This window comes from Hyla sarda, chromosome 2 (assembly GCF_029499605.1).
Source record: "Hyla sarda isolate aHylSar1 chromosome 2, aHylSar1.hap1, whole genome shotgun sequence".
Classification (NCBI taxonomy): domain Eukaryota; kingdom Metazoa; phylum Chordata; class Amphibia; order Anura; family Hylidae; genus Hyla; species Hyla sarda.
The window spans coordinates 239670867-239698261 of NC_079190.1; the positions used below are offsets into that span (position 1 = coordinate 239670867).

General features: G+C 39.8%; 1 protein-coding gene across 4 annotated transcripts in view; it reads left to right on the plus strand.

Moving 5' to 3' along the window:
- The window catches only part of USP32 (ubiquitin specific peptidase 32), a 252360-nt gene that overhangs the window by 189802 nt on the left and 35163 nt on the right, over positions 1-27395 (plus strand). For all 4 annotated transcript variants that reach the window (XM_056556716.1, XM_056556713.1, XM_056556715.1 and 1 more), the window contains exons 17-24: positions 5736-5890; positions 8660-8741; positions 13915-13989; positions 14560-14698; positions 15573-15678; positions 16513-16686; positions 20486-20660; positions 26207-26358. In XM_056556716.1, coding sequence (XP_056412691.1) covers positions 5736-5890; positions 8660-8741; positions 13915-13989; positions 14560-14698; positions 15573-15678; positions 16513-16686; positions 20486-20660; positions 26207-26358 — 1058 coding nt within the window. The remainder of the gene's footprint in view (positions 1-5735; positions 5891-8659; positions 8742-13914; positions 13990-14559; positions 14699-15572; positions 15679-16512; positions 16687-20485; positions 20661-26206; positions 26359-27395) is intronic.

Below are 27395 nucleotides of genomic sequence, written 5' to 3' on the forward strand. Positions count from 1 at the left end.
CCATTTGTGAGGGTCGGGGTTTTTGTTTAAAGTCCCATGCAAATCAATGGGAAATGTATGTTCCCACATAACTTCCGTACAGCTGGAGATATTTCAATAACTGGTACACATATTGCGGGTCGGGATAGGAGGTCGGGATAGGAGGTCGGGATAGGAGGTCGGGATAGGAGGTCGGGATAGGAGGTCGGGATAGGAGGTCGGGATAGGAGGTCGGGATAGGAGGTCGGGATATGAGGTCGGGAAGGAGGACGGGATAGGAGGTCGGGATATGACAACAATATATGAGGACAGGGTATGAAGTCAAAAGCTTCCTCCTTTGTTTATTTTCCTCCCCAACAAGGATTAGGAATGAAAAACCGGGCAACGCCGGGTACTCAGCTAGTAGATTATAAAACGGACTACATTGAGTTTTTTTTAACCCTGTGTATAGTCTTCAGAAACAAATTTTACAGAGTCTCCAGTACGTCACTGAATGCTAGAAGCTATGGATTGGGCTCAGCACTTTTTATTTTATGGGTTGCATTGTAGATTTTTATATTAGTACATTTAATAGGTGTAATCAAGTTAATACATCCCAGATGAAGTCTGTAATTGTTGACCTCTTTTGTCCACATTGATATTGTTTCAGACTGTGGTTTGTTATACTGATGTTATGTCCCTCTGCTAGCTGTATGTTTTCTATTGATGAGGGGATTCTTGTGCAGACCATAGGCTACCATAGGCTTTGCTGCTTCAAAACACTGACAATTCAATCAGACTATATAATTCCTCGGTTGTAGAGTATACAATCTGTTACTGGACTGGAAAGGCTTAGCTTAAAATACATTTCAGCCTTTACTCAAAATTTTCCAATATAATCGATATACCAAACAATGAATGGCTTTATTAATGGTAATAAACGGTTGGTGACTTTTTCTTTTTGCCGTGCACTAATTGATGTCAAATCCTTAATCTTGTGGGGTTTTTTATTTTCCAAATAAGCTTTCTTGCTGTAATCTTACAACTAATCCTCTTACCTGTAATTGCTGAAAATTTGCTGTTTCTTTTTAAAGGATGTTGTGGTGCATTGTGTGATACATTTAAGGTAACATTATTGCTTCGCTACTCAGAATTTTGTTTAACAATAGGTAAAAATCATTTTATCTGATAACATTTCTGACTATTGGAGCTAAGGCAATTTTTTAACACTAATATTAAGTAATACAAGGGCAGACTAAGAGTGCTCTTGGCTCCTAGCGTAGGACTAGTGTCAGTGGACCAGAAAATAGTAACAGAAAATATGGTCCGCTGCTGGCCCCTATTTTATTCATGGGGTTGTTCCCGCTGACTAATTTAGTGACACCTCAGTTTGTCACTGAGTAGTAAACAAAAGTTGTCCCTGCCAAAGACTACTGCCAAAGACTACTGCTTTTAAAGATGAAAACAGCATTTACAGTATTATTCCACAATATTCTTTATAATGGAATATTTAATGTATTTTATGTGAGTGACCTGCATTTTTTTTTATGTTACTTTTATTTTTTTTATTTTTCTCTCAGCACGTTTTTAAACTAGTTTTTAATTTTTATTACGGTTCTAGTATATTACAATCACAGTGTTATACATTTCAGTATTTTTTATTTAACAAAGGCATCAGCAGTATTGTCATGTTGACTATGTCCGCAGATTGAATAGATTCTACAAAAAGAACATCTTGGGCTGGGCTTACATAAAGTATTTTGTTTAGCGTCTGATCTTAATTTTTTAGCTATTTTTTTTTTTGGTATTTGTAGCCCAAACAAAAAGTGAGTCCAAGACACAAAAAAGGCACTTTCCACTAAAGTTTTTCTCTGTAAGTTCCACTCTAGGGTTTGGTTAAAAATATTCTTTCAAAAATGAGTACCAAATACTGACCAAAAGAGTCATTGCTTTTTTTTTCTTTAATAACAAAATAAATAAAAACAAAACAGAAAAAGAAACCAGTATAGATAGAAATATTATCTATTATTGGTTCACAGCCCCAAGATAAATTGAAATTTCTACATGTGCAGACATGTCTTGGTTTTTGGTTGAGCTGCTTGTCCTAGATCTTGCTAGAGTATCCTTGGACAGCTATATAGTTTACTTTTTAGTCTTAATACTATCAGGAAAAGGGTCACTAAAGAGAAGATTTACATGTATTTGTAACTGGTTAGGTTTGTTTGCCACCTTAGATAGCAGAGATAATAATCACCACATATATTACCTAATCTTATAGCAGGGCAGTTTTTATTATGCTATAGTAAACAATGGCCCTTTTGTGTTTAGAAAGTTTTGGTATACAATAAATAAATGCTTATAATGTGTAATTTAATATACATAACTGTTTTAAGCAGATATTCTAAAGGGAAGGTCTGACTTTTAAATCCATTTTTTAGATTTTCCAATAGTATAATAATATATCCAACTATATAAAAAATTAAGCAACTTTGCAAATAGTTTAAATAAAAATTTATCATTTTGGGTCTACAGCTAATATGGATGCTTACGTGTTCTCATGGTAACAGACTGCATACCCTGGTCAGCCTTAACATTATAAACTACGATAAGTGAGCTTGAATAATATTGATTATCCCTTGACAATGATACCTGTCCTGGGTAGGGATATATTAGGCAGCAAGTGAACAGTTCTTCAAGTTATTGTTTCTGAAGCATTTGAAAGGATAAGAATCTGTGATTTTGGCAGTGACCAAATTACAATGTGATGATTGGATGATAGCATCTCCAAAACTCAATGGCCCTCATTTACTATTGCAAACCTGATATGTTTTGTCAGGTTGTGCACCAGAAATTCTGTCTGCGCCAGAATTGAAAAAACCTTGACTAACTCTCCATTTTGCTAAGAAAACCTGAAAATGTGGCCGTCGGGAATAGGGGACCTGGTCACCGAAAAGGGCGTGTTCCCGACATTTTCACAATAAAACAACATTTTTACTAAGGTTTCCACAAAAAATGTGGTGGATTTCTGCTGAGGAAAGCCCTACAGATCAGAACATGTGTAAAATAAAAAATAAAATGAAAAGCAAAATGTAGGGAAAGTGTAAAATGAAGGTAAACCTTAGTAAATACCGTGGAAAATAAATTGTAGGGAGTTAAAACCCACAAAGAAACCTACACTCCACTCTTAGTAAATAAGGGCCCATGTCTTGTGGAGTTTTCCAAGTATTGTAAGTACTTACCAAAGTTGTCAGTAAGGGACAGCCAGCAAAAGGATCCTTGATGTGTGTGGGGATTGCACTCATGAAGAAGGCTAGCAAGCAATGGCAGTGGGACATGCCAGAAAATGTTGTGCTGTGAAACTTCAGGACCTGTTATTTATATGACTGTTACTTTGAATGGGAAGAACCTATATTTCTGTAGAACTAGAACACCCTTTCATGGTAATGGAATTCCCAAGTGACACTGGTTTCTATCAGTCCAATCATGCACCCTGCCATACTGCAGAAGTTATTTGAAAATGGTTTGAGAAACATGATAAAGAGTTGTGTGTCGATTTGGCCTCTAAATTCGCCAATTTTCACTTAAAGTGTACCTGTCATTAGCAAAAAAATTTATATAATGTAGAAAATAACATAATATGTATATTTGTAATATAGATTGGTTTAAAAATGTGTATATTTTTGTCCCTGCAGTTGTCTGTGTGTCTCTATGATGAGACCAAATACAGAAAGTGTGGGTGAACAAGCAGGGCTCTGTGCACTAAGGACACACAGGGCTCTGTGCACTAAGGACACACAGGGCTCTGAGTACTGAGGCTCTGTGATACGCCCCTAGCTCACACAGCAGGCTGATTGACAAGCCATGAGCCTTCACAGAGCCCTACTTGTCCTGCCCACACTTCCTGTATTATGTTTCTGCACAGAGACACACAGACAGTAGCTGCAGGGACAGCATTTTGTCACTCAAAAATTTACATATTTTTTTACCAATGTATATTACAAATATAATGGTATTATCTACATTATTTTAAAAGTTTTTACAGACGACTGGCACACTGTAAGTTGAACTTCTGTGGAATGTGGAAGTGCCCCACCGTGTATATTATATGTCCTTAAAGGAGCTGCTGCTAGTATCTTGCCACTGGACACATTCAGAGAGGTCTTGTGGAGTCCATACCTCAACAGATGAGCTTTTTAGGTGGCACAGGGGGATATTAGATACCACCACTATATTAGGTGGATTCACCATTATGGTTGATTGGTGCGCATTAAGCTCATTATCTATTTCTTAGGTATTTCCAAGTAGGGGCCAGATAGGAAAGTGAATGAATTTAGGTTTTTGCAGTCTGTTACCCTGGAGACACACAAAATCGAAAAGTATTTGCAGTTCCTTATTTTACATAATTTTGGAACAATAAAAATTCATCCCATTAAAAGTAGACATTATTATGCATATAATTTGTGTTAGATTTTTTTTTTACCCCATGGTAATATATCATTAAGTAGAAAGCAAACATTTATTCTGACAACTTAATAATTTAATTAACCCCTTAACGATGCAGGACGTATATTTACGTCTTGCGCCGGCTCCCGCGATATGAAGCATTGCGTCGGTCTCCGCGCTCGTCAACGGCTGGGACCCGCGGCTAATACCACACATCGCCGATCGCGGCAATGTGCGGTATTAACCCTTTAGAAGCGGCGGTCAAAGCCGCCGCTTCTAAGGTGAAAGTGAAACTATCCCGGCTAGTCAGTCGGGCTGTTCGGGTGAAATCGCGGCGTCCCGAACAGCTTACAGGACACCGGGAGGGCCCTTACCTGCCTCCTCGGTGTCCAATCGACGAATGACTGCTCCGTGCCTGAGATCCAGGCAGGAGCAGTCAAGCGCCGATAACACTATGGGACCTATAACACTGCAAAAAAAAGTGTTAATAAAGGTCATTTAACACCCTTTCCTAATAAAAGATTGAATCACCCCCCTTTTCCCATAAAAAAAATAAAATAGTGTAAATAAAAAATAAATAAACATATGTGGTATCGCCGTGTGCGTAAAAAAATTCCAAAGTACAACAAAGCGTATTTTTGGTCACTTTTTATACCATTAAAAAATGAATAAAAAGTGATAAAAAAGTCCGATCAAAACAAAAATCGTACTGATAAAAACTTCAGATCACGGCGCAAAAAATGAGTCCTCATACCGCCCTGTACGTGGAAAAATAAAGTTATAGGGGTCAGAAGATGACATTTTTAAACGTATACATTTTCCTGCATGTAGTTATGATTTTTTCCAGAAGTACGACAAAATCCAACCTATATAAGTAGGGAATCATTTTAATCGTATGGACCTACAGAATAATGATAAGGTGTCATTTTTACCGAAATATGCATTGCGTAGAAACGGAAGCCCCCAAAAGTTACAAAATGGCGTTTTTTCTTCGATTTTGTCGCACAATGAATTTTTTTTCCGTTTCGCCGTGAATTTTTGGGTAAAATGACAAATGTCACTGCAAAGTAGAATTGGTGACGCAAAAATTAAGCCATAATATGGATTTTTAGGTGGAAAATTGAAAGGGTTATGATTTTTAAAAGGTAAGGAGGAAAAAGAAAGTGCAAAAATTGAAAAACCCTGAGTCCTTAAGGGGTTAAAGAGTTTTAGTCAGTAGTTATAGAGGGTACATAAGTAGTTATAGAGGGTACGTAAAATAATGGTCATGAAACAATGTAATTCTGCATGCTAATGCTGTAGGGATTTATGCATATTTTTTTTCTAAAAATTAGGAAATGTTCCATCTCCAAATGCACCTTTGAAAAGAGTCTTAGCATATACTGGGTGCTTCAGCCGAATGCAGACAATAAAAGAAATCCATGAGTATCTTTCTCAGCGTTTGCGCATAAAAGAAGAAGATATGCGTTTGTGGTTATATAATAGTGAGGTAATGTATGAAAAGAAATCTGCAGACAGTGTTTACTTTTTATTTGTAGAATTACAGTTAGCAGGTTTATTCTGTTTTTAAATCTGTTAGTCAGTTTGTTTTTACACTCGTGCAGAAACTAAGGGTGATATGGACAAGTTTCAATGGGACATTCCAGCGAGGAATTTTTCTTTAAAGGAAAACTCGCAACTGGTTTTCATTTTACACTAAACCCAATACAAAGGGTGAACCTGAGTAAAATCATGTATTACTCATTCTGATCAGTGGTCCTGTTGTTGTGGAGCTTCTGTTGCTAATATGATAATATATGCTCCTTTATGCAGTGGAGGCAGGAGCCAGCTCTCCAAGCTTCCCTTCCTCCTTCTGCTCTGCTGCCATATGCCTTCCTATCTATGAATATCCATACCCTCTTCAAAGTGGTCACATGGGCATTGGCTCTCGCGTCAATAGGACCTGACAGCTCTGAAGAGGCAGGGAGGCAGCAGAGAGGACGGAGGCAGGGAATCTTGGAGAAATGGCTCCCGCCTCCATTGCAGGGAGCATATTGGCGTATTTGCAATTGAGGCTCCAAGTCTACAACGGGATGACGAATTGGATTGAGTAATACATAATTTTACTAAGGTTCACCAACACTATAACGATGTGTATTGGGTTTCGTGAGGGTGGAACAGCTGTCAGATTTACTTTCATACTCACTTCTCCTGACTTTTGATTGAGAAGGATAAGTGCTTCATGAAATTGTTTGTGTTTGGGGTTGCTTATGTGTTAGGACTTGAAGTACGTTCACACTGTCCCCAGCAGACCTTTTTAAAGTCAATGAAATCTGCTGCAGCTTTTCGGCTGCAGGCTTAGCCACAGCAGAATTCCCTGTGCATATTTTGTTGACTTTAAAGGGGTACTCCAGTGGAAAGTTAAACAGATTTGTAAATTACTTCTATTATAAAATCTTAATCCTTCCAATACTTATTAGCGGCGGTTTACTACAGAGGAAATTCTTTTATTTTTGGATTTCTTTTCGGTCATGACCACAGTGCTCTCTGCTGACACCTCTTTCCATTTTAGGAACTGTCCAGAGCAGCATATGTTTCCTATGGGGATTTTCTCCTGCTCTGGACAGTTCCTGACATGGACAGAGGTGTCAGCAGTGACCTCTGTGGTCATGACAGAAAAGAAATCCAAAAAGAAAATAATTTTCTCTGTAGTATACATCTGCTAATAAGTACTGGAAGGATTAAGATTTTTTTAATAAAAGTAATTTACAAATCAGTTTAACTTTCTGGCATCAGTTGATTTAATAAAAAATAAAAAGTTTTCCACCGGAGTACGCTTAGAACCATGTAAACATACCCTAAGTCTTAACATATCTCGCAGAATATCCACCTGTGTATACGCACCCTCAGACTGAAATTATTCATGTACTAATGGAATGTTTAAGGAGATCATACAATCTGCAGATGTAGCAAAGAGTAAACTATTTTTGGATTTAGTGTAATCCTTTGGAGACCTTGCTCATGCTTATTATTTTAACAACTCCTCAGAAGCTACTTATTCAGGAAGTTGTTTTAGAGTATGTTGTAGAAATGTTAAGTGGTATATTATTCTACTATTATATAATGGAGTCTGGTAAATTTATGATCAGTTGGTAATGGGTCACAAGGAAAGGATTTCTTTTAGTAAATTAATAGTTTTGGCTTGGCTGTGACAAATCCTGTTGACTACAAAGAATACCATTAAGTTACTTTGGACACCCTTGCACTGTTATAATTGTATTTTCTTACTGTTGATTTGTTTCTTGATTGCAAAAGGAATCATCTAAACAGTCTTCATTACAGATTTCCTACCATTAAGCTGCTACTAAAGAAAGATAAATCCATCAGGCAGACTTTCTGTTGTCTCATTATTAGAGAGAACAGCAGTAAGTTCAGCTCAAGGAGTGGCAAGTGGGAGAAACATTGGATGGCAGCTTACATAGGCTGGAGAAAGACATGAGATGAGATACAAGTCAGTCTTTAGAGAAAAAATCATATAGGCTTTGTACAAGTACATAAGTAAGAGAAAACTGTGCTACTTTATTTTATATGAGCACGATTTCCTTATTTATGTACATGTACAAACCCTATAGGATTTTTCTCTGAAGACTGATTTCTGCTTTCTGGACCTGGAGTCATTGGGATTTGGGATGTTTCCCAGTGGCTATTTACAGTAGACACCTCCCAGACATGTCCACCTTAATTAAACACGATTTGCAAAAAAAAATGTATTACCTTTTATTTTTAAATTTTTTTATGTACTTTAAAATGCTAAACCCCATTTGAAAAATATGCTGTAATGCTGCATTCACATGTTTCGTCCATACGGGGACCAGATCCGGCTGGGGGATGGGAAAACCGGCGCTCCCGTATCCCAGTCGGACCTGGCCCCCGACCAGAGTCAGATAGTGACTCCGGGCGTGGTGTGCTGCGGTTTTTAGTCTGGCCAGAAAACTGGCTGGGATATGGGAGCGCCTGGTTTTCTAATCTCCCAGTCGGATCCGGTCCCCATATGTATGAAACATAGTGTGAATGCTTCCTTAGTTAAAACCCACTTTAGCTGAGGTCCTCATAAATCTGAACAAGAATTGGCAAAAAAAAGACTTTCCAGGGTAATATTTCAAACTTCACAGTAGCACTAATTTATGCTGTATTTTAGATTTATTTATTACACATAAATGATATGTTTTCATTGTTTATATCCATTCTAAAGGATACATGTTCTTTTCTGTTATTTTAGAACTATCTAACTCTGTTAGATGATGAAGACCATAGACTGGAATATCTCAAAATCCAGGATGAGCAGCATTTGGTAATAGAAGGTATTAAAACCTAATAAAATATCAGTTGGTAGCAAACATACAACAAAAATGCTCTTTTCAGTATTGTTTCCATAATGTTAATAGATACGACTAGAAATAATATATGATATTATATTATATTTAATTATGTGAGCATGTGGGGATTATACAGCGATGAGTGATGTATATACACTACCAATCTCTCCCTGCTGCTCATTTCTTACTAAATACCACTAAATAATGGACATGCAAGTAATCTAATGTATTGGAATCCTTTATTTGCCCAACAAAATTAGATGGTTTATTCTCCTTATTTTGGACATTTTCCTCAATATTCCTTTGAACATTCTGGATTCTAGAAACAACCCTCAAGTAAATGAAAGTAAACTATTTCCAGATTAAGTAGGTAGAGGGAAAAAAATGGAGTCACACAATGTAAAGGAAGAAAAAATATGGCATCACTCAGTGAATGAAATATATCAGTGCCTTCTTGCATTTGTTAAACAAATACAGTTTAGTCTGTAGATAAAAAAGGATATTACATGCAGATCTTGCTGAGCTGTGGACGTGGCTACCTGAAAGAAGACATAGTCTCAACAAATCACTTGACTGCTGAAACATTGGAAAGGATTATAAATCTTCTTCAAGATAGAGGTTTAACACTTATGAGAGTGTAGCAAAATATATTGGTTGTTCCTAGTCAAATCTATGTGAAATCCTAGAATATAGAAAGACATCAAAAGCCAGGATAGAATTCATTGATATGTCATGAGATAAAATAAGGCAGTGCAGTGAGCCTAAGATGATAGCTCTGCCCCACCTTTGTGTTATGTCTCATATTACTAGAGACAGATTGAACCTAACAACTAGTCGTGATCAGCAAATTTAGTGGAAGTGAGACACTTAGTGGCTGAAACTTTAGGCAAATTTTTTAGTGTAAAAATCGGTAAACTGAACTTTGGATACAGTTGACATATACTATTGAATAAGCATAAGCAATATTCTGTGCTTTATTACAATATTGCTCATTAATTTCAATATATTTTATATATAGGGTGCTCTAACACGGGGCAGTTTTTCACTAAAGTTTTAAAACTGCATAAAAAAAACGCAGTACTAAAGAGTGCTATATGTGCTGTTATTCTGGGTGGCAATTAGGTGTTAGGTACAAATGATGTACACTCACCTGTCCTGGTTGTGCTGTGAGTGACATATGTTATTTATGTATTATGGTCCACACCTGATTTTGGTTTTAGAACTGCATCACAAACCCTGAACATAGCTGTAAGAGCATCCCTAGGCCACATTTACTATGTATATTTTAGATATTTTTTAGGCTGTAAAACTGTTAATACACACCAATTAATTGTACAGCTGTATAAAATAAACTGACATTTTCTTTTCTTGGCTGATTACGGCCAGAATTATTATTTTTTTTTCTAATATGTTATTTCTAGACATTAAAATGGGATGTTTTTGATGCAAAAATAGCTGAAAAAAAACATGTTTCCAGCTGTTTTTTTGGAAATTCGCAAATATTTTATTCAGTTATTTATTAATGTTTTTTACAACTAAAAATACCATCCTGTAAGCAATGTGTGAACATGGCCTTTAGGTGCTCTTACATATTCAGGTTTGCAAAATCGGATGACTGTGCTGCGTGTATGAGCACCCTGGATTAGAAGCTTTATCTAGGAATTAGACGTTTCATTGACATCCATTTTGATTGTCATATCCTGTTTTAGGTCACAAAGTTGCCCTCCTACAGACAAGTTTTAACAAACACTTCATTGCTCTCTTCTCTCTCTATTTCCATGTCTTCATTGACTTCATGGATTAAGACACAAGGGAATTGCACTTCTAAACTAAATCATCCACATGACAGCCCACACACGACCTTAAAACTTGAAATGCATACTTTTAAACTGAATCTCTAGCTTTTAGCATCATAGCACAGAATTCTCAATCTGTCAGAGACAGAAAATGTAGAGATTTTGCCTAGAACAACCAATCACAGTTCAGCTTACATTTTTGCAGAGCTTGTTAACGTATGAAAGCTGAGCTGTGATTGGTCTCTTCAGACAAATTGGCCATTGCCTTTTCTAGATCCATAATTCTATGCTGAATTATTCTTTAATATATCTTTATAGCAATGGGTAATCTGTTGTTCAGTTACAGAGCTGTCAACTTAGGCTGCTTTCACACTATAAGTTGCTCCGTTTCAAAAACCTGTTATAATGTCCCGTTAAGAAAACCCTTAAAAACGGCTGTTAAACGGCCGTTACAAAATCCCATTTAAGTCTATGGGATTTTTACATTATCCGTTTTCACCCGTTAGAGCCCGTTATGAATAACTGATGTTACATGCACTCCTTTTTCTCCCGTCACAAATAAGCTATAATGGGTGAAAACGGATAATGTAAAAATCCCATAGACTTGAATGGGATTTTGTAACGGCCAATTTCATAACGGGGAAAAAAACAGAAAAGGAGCGATCCATGTTGTAATATCGCCAATACAAAGTAAGACACTAAATGAGTATAGCGCTTACCAGAACAAGTTGTGCATGTGCCAGCACAACTTGGGTGAAGGTATATAACAATGGTCCACTGCTGCCGTACCACCGGTGTAGCAGTTGCAAGACAAAAACCTCCAAGGAAAGTGGACTTCAGGCGCTGAAGGACCAGACAACGTGGAGACAGTAAAACATTTATTCCCAGTATGCAACGCGTTTCGGGCATTAGTGCTTCATCAGGCATGTGAACAGGGAAACAGGAAGCACTTATATACATTATACATTATCAAGACAATCATCCAATGGGGGAATAACAGGAAATAACCATACTTAACCCTATGCTGTCCTAGGTTAGCCAATGGCCAACCTCAAAACAGCGAAAAAAAGTGCACCTTGTAAAGGTGCAAGAGTGCATTAGCTGTAAACCTCAAAAATTGCACTGTCCAATAAAGTGCATACAGTAAGTTAAAAAACACACACACAATGAGTAAAAACTAGACAATATCAATAAAATTGTTAAAAAATTATTATATCAGCGGGTGTTCTCAATAGTTTCGTTTAGTCCGTTTGGAAATAAAGTGCATAATTTGAAGATCCAAAATGATTCCCGGTTGATAAGTTTTTGATATCTATTAGGTACATCGCCGGGAATCCTTTTCAAAATTTGGACCTTCAAACAATCAGTTTTTTTGCCGTGAACTGTCATAAAATGGCGTGACACACTGTGTAATAAATACCCATTCTTTATATTGGAACGATGCTTATTCATACGTGCACGAATGCAGATCGTGATTTTAGGTATAATTTTATCACTAATTTTAATTGTGCTGCAAATACCATCAAAGGCATTTTAAACAAACACTGGCCAATTGTACGTTATGACCCTGTTTTAAGAAATGTTATTCCAGTACATCCTGGGGTCACGTTTAGAAGATCAATGAATTTACAGAATCTAGTGGCCCCCAGCAGATTTAGATCTACACCTATTTCCACTGTCCCTCCAAAGGACCGTGGGATGTACAAGTGCAATAAATCAAGGTGTCTTTGCTGTGGGATGGTTTGCACTGATTGCTCCTTCAAATCAGCGTTTACTAATGATATATTTTATATTAAGGGTTCTTATTGTTGTGATAGTTCCTTCGTTATTTATTTAATATCCTGTAACTGTCTTTTACAATATGTTGGCCGGACTATCCAGCCCATTCATGCACGTATGAATAAGCATCGTTCCAATATAAAGAATGGGTATTTATTACACAGTGTGTCACCCATTTTATGACAGTTCACGGCGAAAAAACTGATTGTTTGAAGGTCCAAATTTTGGAAATGATTCCCTGCGATGTACCTAATAGATATCAAAAACGTATCAACCCGGAATCATTTTGGATCTTCAAATTATGCACTTTATTTCCGAACGGACTAAACGAAACTATTGAGAACACCCGCTGATATAACAATTTTTTAACACTTCTATGTATTTTATTGATATTGTCTCTTGTTTTTACTCATTGTGTGTGTGTTTTTTAACTTACTGTATGCACTTTATTGGACAGTGCAATTTTTGAGGTTTACAGCTAATGCACTCTTGCACCTTTACAAGGTGCACTTTTTTCGCTGTTGTGGGGTTGGCCATTGGCTAACCTAGGACAGCATAGGGTTAAGTATGGTTATTTCCTGTTATTCCCCCATTGGATGATTGTCTTGACAATGAGGGGTTAATTGCCTTTGTCTTTTGTGTTTGGTGTGTATATAAGTGCTTCCTGTTTCCCTGTCCACATGCCTGATGAAGCGCACATGCGCGAAACGCGTTGCATACTGGGAATAAATGTTTTTTACTGTCTCCACGTTGTCTGGTCCTTCAGCGCCTGAAGTCCACTTTCCTTGGAGGTTTTTGTCTTGCATTTTCATAACGGGACATTATAACTGGTCTTTAAAACAGAGCAACTTAAAGTGTGAAAGGAGCCTTACTGCCTAGACATAGATTGAGAAGATAACCTGCTGGCTACCTGCACCTGCCCATAGAGAGCATGAAAGTTTACTTCATACTGTTTTATTAAATTTATCTTGTAACTCTATGTGGGTAGCTCCAAAACCTTGTCTAGCATTTGCTGAAGTTTCCCAGCATGTTATGTTAAATCTGTTTCCTTTCAGAGGCTTAGGGACCCTGTATCAAGAAATTAGAGCTACAACCTCTATAAAGAAATCAGCACAGAATTTTGTACCTATTTAGATGTAAAAACTAAATGTTGTTCCGTGGTGGAAAATCAGGTTTTTATATACTGAATAATCAGTAAAAGCGTACAATTTGATATAACAAGGCATACTGTTTTTAAGGTGTAATGCTAATCTCCCACTCGTTTTTCGTATGGAGTGTAAAGAGATGGAAGTCCGCACTGGTCAGTACAATTGCTGAGGAAACCCTATAATAATTAGCAAGTTCTATAAACCAGTCCATTTCTATTTAATAGACTTCATCAGTGTCAGACTGTTTCCCCAGCAACTTAATAGCCTAGCAGGGACTTGCATCTCTCTATGTCCAATTTAAAGAATGAGCAAGAGATTATGTTGCAGTTGAAGTTTAAGTAAAAATATTCTTTGTATATAGCACTATGAGGTGCAGAATCTCTAAACAAAGTAATGTAAATACTTTTAAAATGTTTTCCCTATTTTCACTTTTAGTTCGAAACAAAGATATGAGTTGGCCAGAAGAAATGTCATTCATTGCAAACAGCAGTAAAATTGATAGGCATAAGGGTAAGTGGTTAGCCAAAATCATATTTTGGAATTTTATAATTCTAGTTAAAGGTGTTTTCCAGGACTAGAAAATTGATGACCTATCTGTAGTATAGGCCGGCGGGTGTCTAATCTATCACACGGTCTGATATTTTACACCCTCGCTGATGACTGTTGAAGGGGCTGTATCTAGTGCTGCCTCCCCTTCATTCTTTTCAAGATACCCCTGTGTACAGAGCTTTATGGGGTAAGTGAAGTGGATGTTATGCTCCCATGGCGACACGCCTTGGGAGCATAACCTCCAGTTCACTTACCAGATACAGCTCTGTACACAGGGGACACCCATATTCTGATACCATCAGCTGGTAACAATAAGCCATCAGTGTTGAAGTCCCTGAAAACTACTTGACCATACAGAGTAGTCAGGGAAACTGTCAATATATGTAGTGTATTGATAAATTGCATGTGTTAATTGTGGACTTTAAACCACCATTGATACATTTTACATTATTTATGTAGTCTATCAGCTTTATTACTATGTCCATATTTTTCTGGCTATATCTCATTGTACCTTTTATTTTTTGCTTCTAGTTCCTACTGAAAAAGGAGCAACAGGACTTAGCAATTTGGGGAACACTTGCTTCATGAACTCCAGTATCCAGTGTGTCAGTAACACTCAGCCTCTAACAAAGTATTTCATCTCAGGGAGACATCTATACGAGCTAAACAGGTAATGAAATATGCATGCAGTTCTATCCCAGATTTCAATGGGGGCTGCTTGTTATTAAAAAGAAAATAGTCACGTATTCTTTTTGGAAATCTTCAGGGTACTCCGGCCCTAAGAAAACTTATCCCCTATCCGCCACTGGGGACCGCCGCAATCTCTCATGCAGCACCCACCTTTCTTAGCTGCATGCAGTGCTAGAGGCTTCGTGTCTGAAGCCTCACAACCACGGGGCCGGCGTATCGTGACATCACAACTCCGCCCCCTTATGATGTCACGCCCTGCCCCCTCAATGCAAGCCTATGGAAGGGGGCGAGATAGGGAATAAGATCTCTTAGGGCCGGAGTACCCCCTTTAAGGTAGTGCCGCTCAAGAAACGAATCAAAATAAAAACAGTAGTTACTCAATAATGTATTCTTTTCCTTAACTGTTGTATGCAGAGAAGGGACTTGAGGCTCCTTGGCCTTGTGTCAGAGCCCATCCCCTAACCATGTAATATCTTAAACTGTTTATTGTTACAATATTTTTTTTTCTCTATGAAAGATCAGTATTCATATATACAGCTAAATCAACAGCTGTTACAGTATGATGCAGTTATCCTAAAACATTAACACACCTCTGTATTGCCCCTTTATGGTTCTATAAGTTAGGGCAGGCTTTGGTCCTCTAACACCTAGGGCCCAGGTGTAACTGCACCCTTTGTATATCCAAGAGCTGCATTCTTGCTTGGAATGGTGTGAGCCATGAGGAAATGGTAAAATGCACACAAAATCTAGACCACATTTTCGATATTTTTGGCTGAATTGTTTCAGTGATGTAGTTGCAGAAATGCTATTTATATATGAATGTTTCTAATGAATGCACCTCTTTTTCATTCTAGAACAAACCCCATAGGAATGAAAGGACACATGGCAAAGTGCTATGGAGATTTGGTGCAGGAGCTCTGGAGTGGTACACAAAAGAATGTGGCTCCTCTTAAGCTAAGGGTAAGCTATATATCTAATTCCTACAATTTTATTAGGCAATAAAAATCATATTAAGAGGTTAGATAGACTGAATTAAAGGTTAGGTTAATTAGCTTTGGTTCAAAATCTGATGTAATCGGCTGTTTAGCTGACAGCCCTCTCTCCTGACTTCCTCATAACCCTACATGTTTGGCTCTGCCATGTGTGCTTGTTAATTTTAAGAAAGAAAGGTAAATATACCACTGCCATCACCTCTGGGCGCAACCTATCTTCTGAGGGCATCAGGTGGTTTGTTGAAATCCAGCATGCCTGACACTTTTCCTCATGACATCTGCTGGCAGGAGGCACAGACACAAATTTTGTCATTTGGCCAGTCTTTTATATTTTTTTATATAGTCCAAGTATATTGCTCCTGTCATTGTTTACCAGACACTGTTCCGTACCTTTTTGAAATTGCTGTGACTGGTACTGTAACTCTTTGCATCTTAGTCCTAAACAAGTGAACGGTACTGACCTTGCAATACCAGGCACAGCTTTGTATATTTAGTAGCGAATAAAGGGGACTAGTAGAGGTGCTGTGAGTCAGAAACCCACTGATCTGTCTTAGCATTGGCCATCAGTTAGAGTCCCAGGAAATCCCTTTAAATTGCTTATTTGTTTCTTAAAGAATAGGGTTTACCCAACATTTGTATAGTTGCCTTTAGTATACACACATATATTTGACAAGATTGTTAGTTTTTATAGGTTGTTCCTTAAGAACTCAATGATATGATTACTTTTATAGATTTAGAACGAAAATGTTGCACTTATGAATATAAAATCAATATTGTATTTATATGAACATTATATTTACAGTGGACAATAGCAAAGTATGCCCCTCGGTTCAATGGCTTTCAGCAGCAGGACTCGCAAGAGCTGCTTGCGTTTCTTCTAGATGGCCTCCATGAAGATCTCAATAGAGTCCATGACAAGCCATATGTTGAGCTCAAGGATAGCGATGGACGACCAGACTGGGAAGTTGCTGCAGAGGTTAGTTCTTACATGATGATAACTGTAGATAAGAAATCTTATCTCTGCTGTGTGTCCTATATGCAGCGTAGATGATTTTTTCCCCCAGTTTTGCAACACATTTTTTGCTCTGTAGCAGTGGCGTACATAGAGGAAAGTAAGCCCCATAGCAAATATTGAAATGTGCCCTCTCTATGGCATCTGAGTTTGCTCCCCAGGCCAGAAAGGTGTGGTGTTTAATTTCTTACCAAGGTCTCTCCAAGGTCCCTATAGCAGCCACATAGGCTATGGTACATATGCCCTTGCTCTGTAGGAAATCTTTCACTTTTTGAGAATAGTGTTTAAAATTTGAGACACAGCAGTCCAGTAGCTCCTATAAACAGTAGTTAATTTTATAATGTGTTAATGAGTTCTATTTTAGGCAACTTAAAGAAGGAATCCAGGCAATACTATTACTCTGTTATGCCACAAGCAGTCTCAAGGGGATAGCGAGTGAGCTTATCTCTTTGGTGTGCGTTAAATCCCTTTGGCACTGTCTCCTTAGATGCTGCAGAAGGCATAGTGCAGTGCATAACTTTACTTATAAAATCATTTTTCTTTATTTTGTACTTTGAGTGGAGAAGCAAACAAAAAAAAAAAAAAAAAAAAGCTTCTGGGAGGCACAGCAGCACCAGTCCTTGTAACAGGTGTCGGCCAAAACCAGCCAACAGGGCGCAATGCCATCAAAAAGTCACAATTTGTAGAGACAGGCAGGGACAATAGTCCAGGAAACAGTTCGACGGAGGAAGAAAGGTGCCAAGGCTCCCACAGGAGACAACCAGCCCCACATCACACACACACACACACACACACACACACAACATACACTCTCCGGAGCCTCCCCCCACCCAGCACCACACAGTACTCTCAGCATGAGACCACAACACTTGTGACACACGAATCGGGGAATCAGTCGAGGCATTCAAGACCAACCTAGGCATCCACACACATCTTGTCAAAATTCTTTGGGCATTTCCTACTAACATACAACGGAATATACTTATTAAGCAGGGTAATCCAATGGGACAGGGAAGCGTCATGGTTATCATTCCAGGTCATTACCACCACCTTGCATGCACAAAAAAATAAGAAGCGGAGCAAAAGGCACCTATGGGAGCCCGATTCCACAGCCGAGCAAGCATACCTCTGGGGTCAACAGAAATGAAAATTCCAAAAGGACAGCCAGAAACCACATGACTTCCATCCAGAAAGGGACAATACCAGGACAATTCCACACTGCATGAAGAAACGTGCCAACATCACGTTGATACCTAAAACACACATCCGAAGGAGAGACACCAATTCTTTTCAATTTCACAGGGGTATAATACAACCTGAGAACATACTGAGATTAAATTGAGGTCCCTTGCACTAACTACTGTGGAATAATAAGTCCTCTCCACCTCCTGCCACTGATCAGAGGCAATTTAGGAATATCCTCCACCCACTTCAGGTTGCTAACTCAAAAGGTTTCTGCCCTACTGACTGCAACAAAGTATAGGCTTGTGTTAGCGGCTTAGAAAGGGCTGCGGTGCCCAGGAGCAACTTGAAATCAGAGAAAGCAGGGGTCACTACCAGGGAGCCAAATTGTGTCTGAACCGCCTGTCTCAGCTGCATGTACCTAAAGAAGGCACTCTTTAGGTAATGGAGTTTCATCTGGACTCTTAAAACACTTTTAAACAGCTGTTCCCATATAAGACATGTATGACATATTCATAAATATACCATACATGTCTGAAAAGTGAGAATTTAATTTCTAGAACCCCTTATCAAGATAGTTGGGGTCCTCTTGCCCAGTTTGTTGCATTTCAGAGAATGGGAGACGTGATTGTATATAGGTTATTGAAGATGTAAAATATTTTCTATAACCTTTATAAACTAAGATTGAGATAGCTGCATGCAAACGCTCTCTTCTTCGGTCTCCTCTACTAGAGTGCAGAGCAAGGTACCTCATTTTTCCTCAAATGGAAGTTGTGACATGTGGTTGATATGCTATCAATATCTCTGATGGCAGTTGTGACCCTTTGGAGAAGCACAAACTTACAGTATAGCCCTCAAGCCAGTAATATCAGATATTAAAGTGTACCTGTCATCAACAAAAAGTTTTTAAATATTGTAGATAATACCATTATATGTATATTTGTAATATACATTGGTTAAAAACATTTATATTTTTGTCCCTGCAGCTATTGCCTATGTGTGTCTATGAGGAGTCCAAATACAGGAAGTGAGGGTTGACAGGGCTCTGTGCACTGAGGACAAGCAGGGCTCTGTGCAGTGAGGACAAGCAGGGCTCTGTACACTGAGGACAAGCAGGCTTCTGTGCACTGAGGACAAGCAGGGCTCTGTGCAATGAGGACAAGCAGGGCTCTGTGCAGTGAGGACAAGCAGGACTCTGTGCACTGAGGACAAGCAGGGATCTGTACACTGAGGACAAGCAGGGCTTTGTGCACTGAGGACAAGCAGGGCCCTGTGCACTGAGGACAAGCAGGGCCCTGTGCACTGAGGACAAGCAGGGCTGTGTGCACTGAGGATGATAAGCAGGGCTCTGTGCACTGAGGATGATAAGCAGGGCTCTGTGCACTGAGGATGATAAGCAGGGCTCTGTGCACTGAGGATGATAAGCAGGGCTCTGTGCACTGAGGATGATAAGCAGGGCTCTGTGCACTGAGGATGATAAGCAGGGCTCTGTACACTGAGTACAAGCGGGGCTCTGTACAGTGAGGACAAGCAGGCCTCTGTACAGTGAGGCTTTGTGACATGCTACAGGCTCACACATGAGGATGATTTACAAGCCAGGAGCCTGCACAGAGCCCTGCTTGTCCTGTCCTCACTTCCTGTATTTAGACTCTTCACATACAATAGCTGCAGGGACAGCACTTTTTCACCTATAAATATACACATTTTTTAACTAATGTATATTACAAATATACATATAATTGTATAAAATGTTTTTGTTGACTACGGGTACACTTTAACTTGTTTCTACACAAATTCATTGTCCCCTCTGTTTAAAAAAAAAAACAACAACTTTTTTGACATGTCACAGAGACATGTTAATAGTATTTATCGGTTGTGGTCTCAGTACTGAGACCAATACGGACCAGGAGAGTGAGAAGGAGTGCACCTCACTGCCCAGATCAGAGAGAGCTACGTCTTGCTTTATAGGTCTATGGACAGATTTAAGATGTTCTGTAGTGGGAATATTCATACTACTTTATCTCTCTTACATAAATCCATATATATGCTGTGGAGGGAAAACTATATACAGAGTTAAAACTTCACTCAATTCTTTAATGTAGTGTACTAAAGCAAATGGTAGGACATATTTAGAAAAGTTAAAGTGACAATTTAATTTGGTTGCTAGCTTAAATTTTAACACGTTCTCTTTATCCTAATATATGGTTTGCCATATGTGCCGTCTGTTTCCCATGTGTTACAAAGTGACTTTTATAATGATATTCTTTGAAAAGTGTATAGTCACCAGGCTGTCAAATGTTTGTGTAACTGGAAGCAGATCTCTAAATACTCCAAGAGCTTTGTGATCACGATCAATTAATAAAAGAAGCAGCAGGTAATTACTGCTTCAATGTGAATCACCATATGCAATGCCATTCTACAATGCGCTATGCAGGAGTTCAGCCAAATGAATGTTTTCTACTATACGTCTTAATGTCTATTAGCCTCATTATTGTTTGCTTCCCCTAAAGCTGGAAATTAGTCACAACAGCAGGCAAAGAATAAACATGCAGGTTTCTAACCATAGATTTCTGTTTCTTAGGCTTGGGACAATCACTTGCGGAGGAACCGGTCAATAGTTGTGGACTTGTTTCATGGACAGTTACGATCTCAAGTCAAATGTAAAACCTGTGGGCATGTCAGCGTCCGATTCGATCCGTTTAACTTCCTTTCCCTGCCTCTGCCCATGGACAGTTACATGCATTTGGAAATCACAGGTTAGTGTGTTTTCATTTTATTTATTTTTTCTAATTTCTACATTCTCCACAGGGCTGCAGGGAATTGTAGTTTCATGAACAGAACACATTGCTCAGCTGTGCTTCAAAGGGGGAGGTGACTGATGCATCAAATAGGGAGGTGACTGATGGGAAAAAAGTGACCTCACACTTATAAACAAGGGATCCTGGGACTTGTAGTTGGAGGGAGGGAACTCCAACATGAAATAGCCATTTCACAAAAGAAAAGGGGTTCTAGTGGAATCACAACACTCCCAAGACACGCATGGATCCTTTCTTATCATGTCTATTACTGTCTGGCAGGTAAGTACTAAAGTCAACTTATGGTGAATAACCTCTAATGAAAAATGCAGTACCACATTTTTTTTAACGGGTACATTACACTACAAAATGGGCTATAGTATTAAGGGTTACAGGTTACTGCTCTGTAAACATTTGGGTGCACTAAAAAAATGACTTAAATGGTCACTGTTGTTTTCAACAACATCTTTCCTTTTGGTAGCCTATATGATCCTGACAAACAGTGAAACCTCATTCAGAAGGCCACCTAAAATTGTATTGAAAAAAGGTCATCTGTGGGGCAACAATGCAGAACACATGTTGGACTGAAAATTCATAACACAAAATGTTTTTTTCAACCACTACTCCAAAAACGCCACAGGGTCTGAACCCTCCGCTTTCTCCGGAAGGCCCACCAGGCGGATATTATGCGCCTGAGGCGGTTTTCCATATAACCACCTTTCGATCAAGGACACTTTTAACTTGCCGCTGATCCGGCAGAGGCTGGAGGGTATCCTTAACCGTAGAGACCCGGCACTCCTCCTCCTCAGTATGCTCCCTTATTTAAGCATCACAAACTCTTGTCGAAGCTCATCCATCTTAGAGATCATCAGAGTCTGACATGAAGTAAAATCTGCAAGCAACTCTGTGAACTTCTGATCTACTGATGCAGCAGGATAAGTGGCACAGTGTGGAGATATCTCCGCTCAGGGCTAGGAGAGCCAGCAAACAGGAAGGGAAAGGGTTCTGGTGACTCCCGTCCCAGCTCCTCAGGAGGTCTGGAGAATCGACTAAGAGCCTTGGCAGCATGAGCAGAAACCTTGGAAACCAAAGGCTTAGGTACACAGGAGTGCCCGCTAGCCTGGGAGTGACCTTCATCTGAGGAAGCATCATCCTCCGTGGACTGCCTGGCAGCCTTAGCAGCATGTTTAGATTTTTTGGACCTGTTCTTTGGGCCACCCATGGCAGCAGCACCAGACAACGTAGAGGACTAGAAGTGAGCTGAAGCCCTGCACCACAGGTCCCAGCAGCACTCACAGTCCATATAGAAGATGTAGAGGACAAGCACCACAGCAGGCAGCAGGACAGGAATAGTAGATAGAGCACCAGCAGTCCCAATGGCCTCAGGCAACAGAAGGGATTGCTTGCACACTGGAAATGCAACGCTAGCAGGCGAAGCATCACAAGTCCCAACAGCACGTAATGGCAGCGCAGGTAAGCAGGTAGTAGGAGGGATATTTACAGTAGCACACTGCAGGGCTGCTCAGTCAGATATAGCACCATAAATCCCAGTAGTACTCACGATGCGCAAGCAGCAGGAGGGATATTCACAGTAGCACGCTTCAGGGCTGCTCCGTTAGATATAGCACCACAAGTCCCAGCAGTTCTCACAAAAACCAAGCGGCAGAGGGGATATTGACAGTGGCACACTTCTGGGCTGCTATAGAAGGGATATTCACAGCAGACCAGAAATATGAGGCAGGCACTAGTAGTCCCTGCAGGGCCACAGAAGGCAAGAACGCAGCCAGTGGCAGCAAGTGCAGTCTACCTGGCTCAGCAGCACAGCGGGGTGCAGAAAGGGCAGTCAGGATTACCAGCCAGCATCCAGAAGTTGGCTGTTCAGTGGCAACCCAGCATGCAGCTCAATCCCTGAGGCGAGCCTTCAACAGCAGGATCTCGGAGCACAGGAGCCAGCACCAGCCCGCCACACAGAGCAGGCCGCGGGAGTAACCACACCATCCCTGTGGACCCGCCCATGAAGCTGGTAATGGTGGCCTTCCTTCAGTTTTTTTCCTACAGAGTCAGGCCACCAGGATTGTGTCCCACCGCTACGGACCTCACAGAGACCGGCAGCCGACTCCTCGCCTGCAGGACCTCCGCTCCCAAGCCCCGACCTGCCACTGCAGACTCCGAGGCACCACTGCACCGCCGGCACCAACCGCTGCCAGCTAACTTCACCGGCACCCACGCTGGATCCCCTCAAGGACTGGAGACCTCTCGCAGGTGAGTCAGGGCCAACAGGATAAATGCAGACAGGATATATGAGCCGGGCCAGCAGGAGCACTGCAGAGTGCGACCGCTCAGCTCGCCATTCATGCCACGCCCCCCCCTCGGAACGCAAAATATTACCTTGATAAATCACCTCATTTACCAAAATAACATCTTTAAAAAAAAATACTCAGAAATGTTGCCCACTTTCCTGCAAATTTCTGTCCACTGTGAATGAATCTGTAGAAAATTCCAGAGAGAGAGGCAGAACAGAGTAATAGGTCCAGGGAAAAGCTATTGCTGTGCTGGGGAGACAGAGACCATGTGCATGCAGTTTGGAGCCTGTCGGGCTTCTTCAGAGGGACCACACTGTCTGAAAGGTAATTCAGGGCTTCCCTCTTATTTCAAATCACCCATAAAGTTCTGGGAAGCTTTCTGTTGTGTAAATATTTGTCTTCTTACTATGTACACAATTCTTCTTTATGAATGTAATCCCCTTCCTTTTAGCCTATTATCATCAGCAACAGCAGTTCACTGCTTAGACCAGGAATTCTGTGATGTAACCCATTCCTTGCTGCCATCCTGTTGCAGTTGTATTTGTTTTGACTTCTGCTCACATAGCATCTTGCATACAAAGTGCTTCAATTACTACTTCTTACACAGTTTCCGGTGTAAATGATTCTCCAGCATAGTGCCAATCTCTTCAGCCCACTGTACGAACAGACTTAGGTGTGCTCCTCTCACACAGAGTCTTAACTTTCCTTACTTCCCTGTTCAAACAGTGTAGCACTAGTCTTGTCCCCTGAATTGGAGAGAATGAGAAATAGCTTTGCACTATGGAGGGGACCTTGTCGCCAATATAAAGGTTTATTGTTACAAAACTATGATTGTTTGTTTTTAAAGTACAGATATGCTTTACCTTGTACCCAAATTTCCTAAAATGTAGTATTTCATCAGTTCCTCTTTGTGTATAGCCAACTGTGTCTGGATATTATTCTCTTGGAGACTAGGCACTGTACAGAAGATGAAGTTATACTAAAACCCACAATGTTAAGAACCAAGCATGTCATTCTTTTTGCCTATGCTAATAATGGTACATAGGTGGGAAGTGCTCAGCTAGTAACAGTACATGCTGACAAAGTGCAGAGGACAAACCTACTAATGTAACTGTTTGCAGGCACCATTTTTATCACATTCCTAAATGGTTTAGCATTAGCATTCTATGTGCATTAGGGTCACATCACGTTTTTGCCGGACTGTTTTCAATCAGTTTTTCTAAAGAAAATCGTATGGCAAAAAAACGGATGGAACAGTATAGGGAAAAAGTCAACCGTATTCTGTTTTTATAAGTGCATACAGTTCTGTCCATTTTTATAAAAAACAAAAACCATACGTTTTTTAACATGTTGTCCTTTTTTAATGGGAGGGGTGTTGGGTGGGGACTTTACGATGCAAATGCGCATGTTCAAAGTAAAAACCGTATGCGGTTTCCCGTATGGAACCATATACTTGTGCGTTTCCCATTGGTGTCCGTGTTAAAAAAAAATTAAAACGTATGCAGTTGCAGTACGTTTTTTTTTAACCGGAATCAAAACCGTTGTTGACCACGATTTTGTATCCAGTTTAAGAACCGTACTGCAACTGTATACTTTTTTTTTTTTTTTACATGGACGTCATTGGGAAACGCACATGTATACGGTTTTTACTTTGCACATTTGCATTTGCATCCTAAAGTCCCCACCCAACACCCCTCCCATTAAAAATTGACAACATTTTCAAAAACTTTTTTTTTAAATAAAAACGGATGGAACTGTATGCACTTTTAGAAACAGTATACTGTTTAAAAACGCATACTGTTTCCTTTTTCCCATACTGTTCCATCCATTTTTTTCCCATACGGTTTTCTTTAGAAAAACTGATTAAAAACAGTATGGCAAAACATGATGTGAACCCAGCCTAACGTGTTTGGGCTAGTGCCCCATAATTCCCTTTCTGAAAAATGTTAAATGCCATTAAAAAAATCTTTATGTGGAAGTGGGTATGTGCTTTTAGGTGGTGTTTCCCTTTGGAACTACATCTCTTACCAATGTTTGCACATTTGGCAGAAAAGTAATACCGGTGATAACTTTCTCACTAGAGCCTTCCACAGTCAAACCAGTTAATTCTCTGTTATTCTGTGGTCAGAAGCTCTTTGGCTAAGTTTTCACTTGGATTTTTTTCTGGCAGTTTTTGCAGATCTGCCACTGCAGTTTTTGAGCCAATACCAGAAGTGTATTCAAAAGGAATAGGACATATAAAGGAAGGACTTACACTTCTCCTTCCTTATGGATCCACTTCTGACTTTGGCTCAAAAACTGCCAGAAAAAAAAACAAGTGGAAACTTAGCCTTTAGCTGACCACAGGCTGCCACTCTAGAAAAAAGGATACTGTAGTAATAAGGTAAAATGTAATACTCTTTATATTGTTGAATATTTCACAGTGATCTTTTTGTTGCAGTATTCCTTTGTTTATGTTAAAACAGTAGTTTATTTTATCACAGATCATGCAGGTTTCTGGTATGTGTCTGTACCCGGAGCTATAGTGACGTCTCCTTCATAGGCACCAACATAACCTGTACTGCATTATTTCCCTAGTGATCATTTAACAACACAGATTTATCTACTTTATTACCTTTTTAAATAGTTATAAATAGTGATAAAGTTAAATAGCAATTTGCTTCATGAACTTCAGTCCAGGGCCATAAAACAAGTACACATCCTTAAAGGGTACTCTGCCCCTAGACATCTTATCCCCTATCCAAAGGATAGCGAATAAGATGTCTGATCGTGGGGGTTCCGTCGCTGGGGACCCCTGCAATTTCGGCTGCAGCACCCCAGACATCCGGTGCACGGAGCGAATGACTGGCGATGTGCGGCGGAGGCTCGTGACGTCACGGTCACACCCCGCTCGTGGTGTCACTGCCATGCCCCCTCAATGCAAGTCTATGGGAGGGGGCGTAACATTCGTCACATTCGTGGTCGTGACATCACATACGGGGGGCAGCCGTGACATCACGAGCCTCCGGCACTGCCACCAACGCTCTAAACAACGCCCTTTGGATGGTGGACAAGATGTCTAGGGGCGGAGTACCCCTTTAAAATCTATATTTTTACATTTTGGCATATAAAAATTATACATGGATACTGTTATAACATTTTTCTTGTTATCTTTGGAAAACAAATTTGCATTCAGAAATTTACATTTTCTATATGTATTTTAAGTTATTAAATTAGATGGCACAACACCTGTACGGTATGGGCTACGGCTGAACATGGATGAGAAGTACACAGGGCTGAAGAAACAGTTAAGCGAACTTTGTGGTTTGAAGCCCGAACAGATCCTCCTTGCCGAAGTGCATGGATCAAATATTAAGGTAAGTGCAGGGTATTTTTATTGCTTAGTTTAGGTGCATATACTGATACTGATGGTTGATGTACAGTGAAATCTCATTATTATTAGTGGTATGTTCCCTTTTTATTATTCAGCTTACTTTGAAAAAAAAGTTGAAGAGAAGCAGAGGGACTAAGCAACCAACCAGTCAGTTTCTAAAATAAAAATGGCAGTTTCATCATTTTAACATAATTATTATCTAGAAACAGAAGAGCAGTGAACAATTTCTAAAGATTAATGGTCTATTCACATGTACAGTATCCTGCGCAGATTTGATTGCCAAGATTTGCCGCATAGGATTTTATTCTGCACATTTCAATGTAAACTAAATGACTGAACATAGCTTCAATTCCTGTGCATCTATCCTGTCCAGGATACTGTATGTGTGAATAGACCCTAAAAGAGATTTTTCTGCCTGGAACAGTCCTGCGAGTTCTTTTCTCTGTAATCAGGCAGGAAGGAGCGACCAAGTATGAATCTGCATGGAGTCCATTTCTCCCATAAACTTATACTTATAGAAATTCTAGGAATAGGTCATTATATCCTTCCATTCCCATCACATATATAGCCTTGAAGGGGTTATCCGGGTACTTAAATGTATCTCCTATTGTGCTGGGGCTGCCATGAAAACAATAAAAAAAATATATACCCTCCTACCTCGCTCCTGCAGGGGTCTCCTGTAAGAGCCCGAGTGGATCTTTATCCATTAGCCGTTGAACCTCTAGGCAGAAGGATCCTTGCGAAAAAGAGGGACCACCAGCAACACCTCATGTAGGGGATAATGGCCAGGCAAGTGCCACAACAGGTAGGAGACAGATTTAAACAGGTCTATTCAACACAATGACCCATGGGAGACAAAGAAGCAGGAAAATTGCTGCTCCGATAGATGACTGTTTCCTTGCCAAAAGAACTGAGGCCCAGGGCCTTTACAGGAACATCCACAGCCAGTCTTTCAGGAGTGTGGTGAACCTGGAAGTCCCAAATAAAGTATTAAATATTATGTAGAACTCCACTAGAATA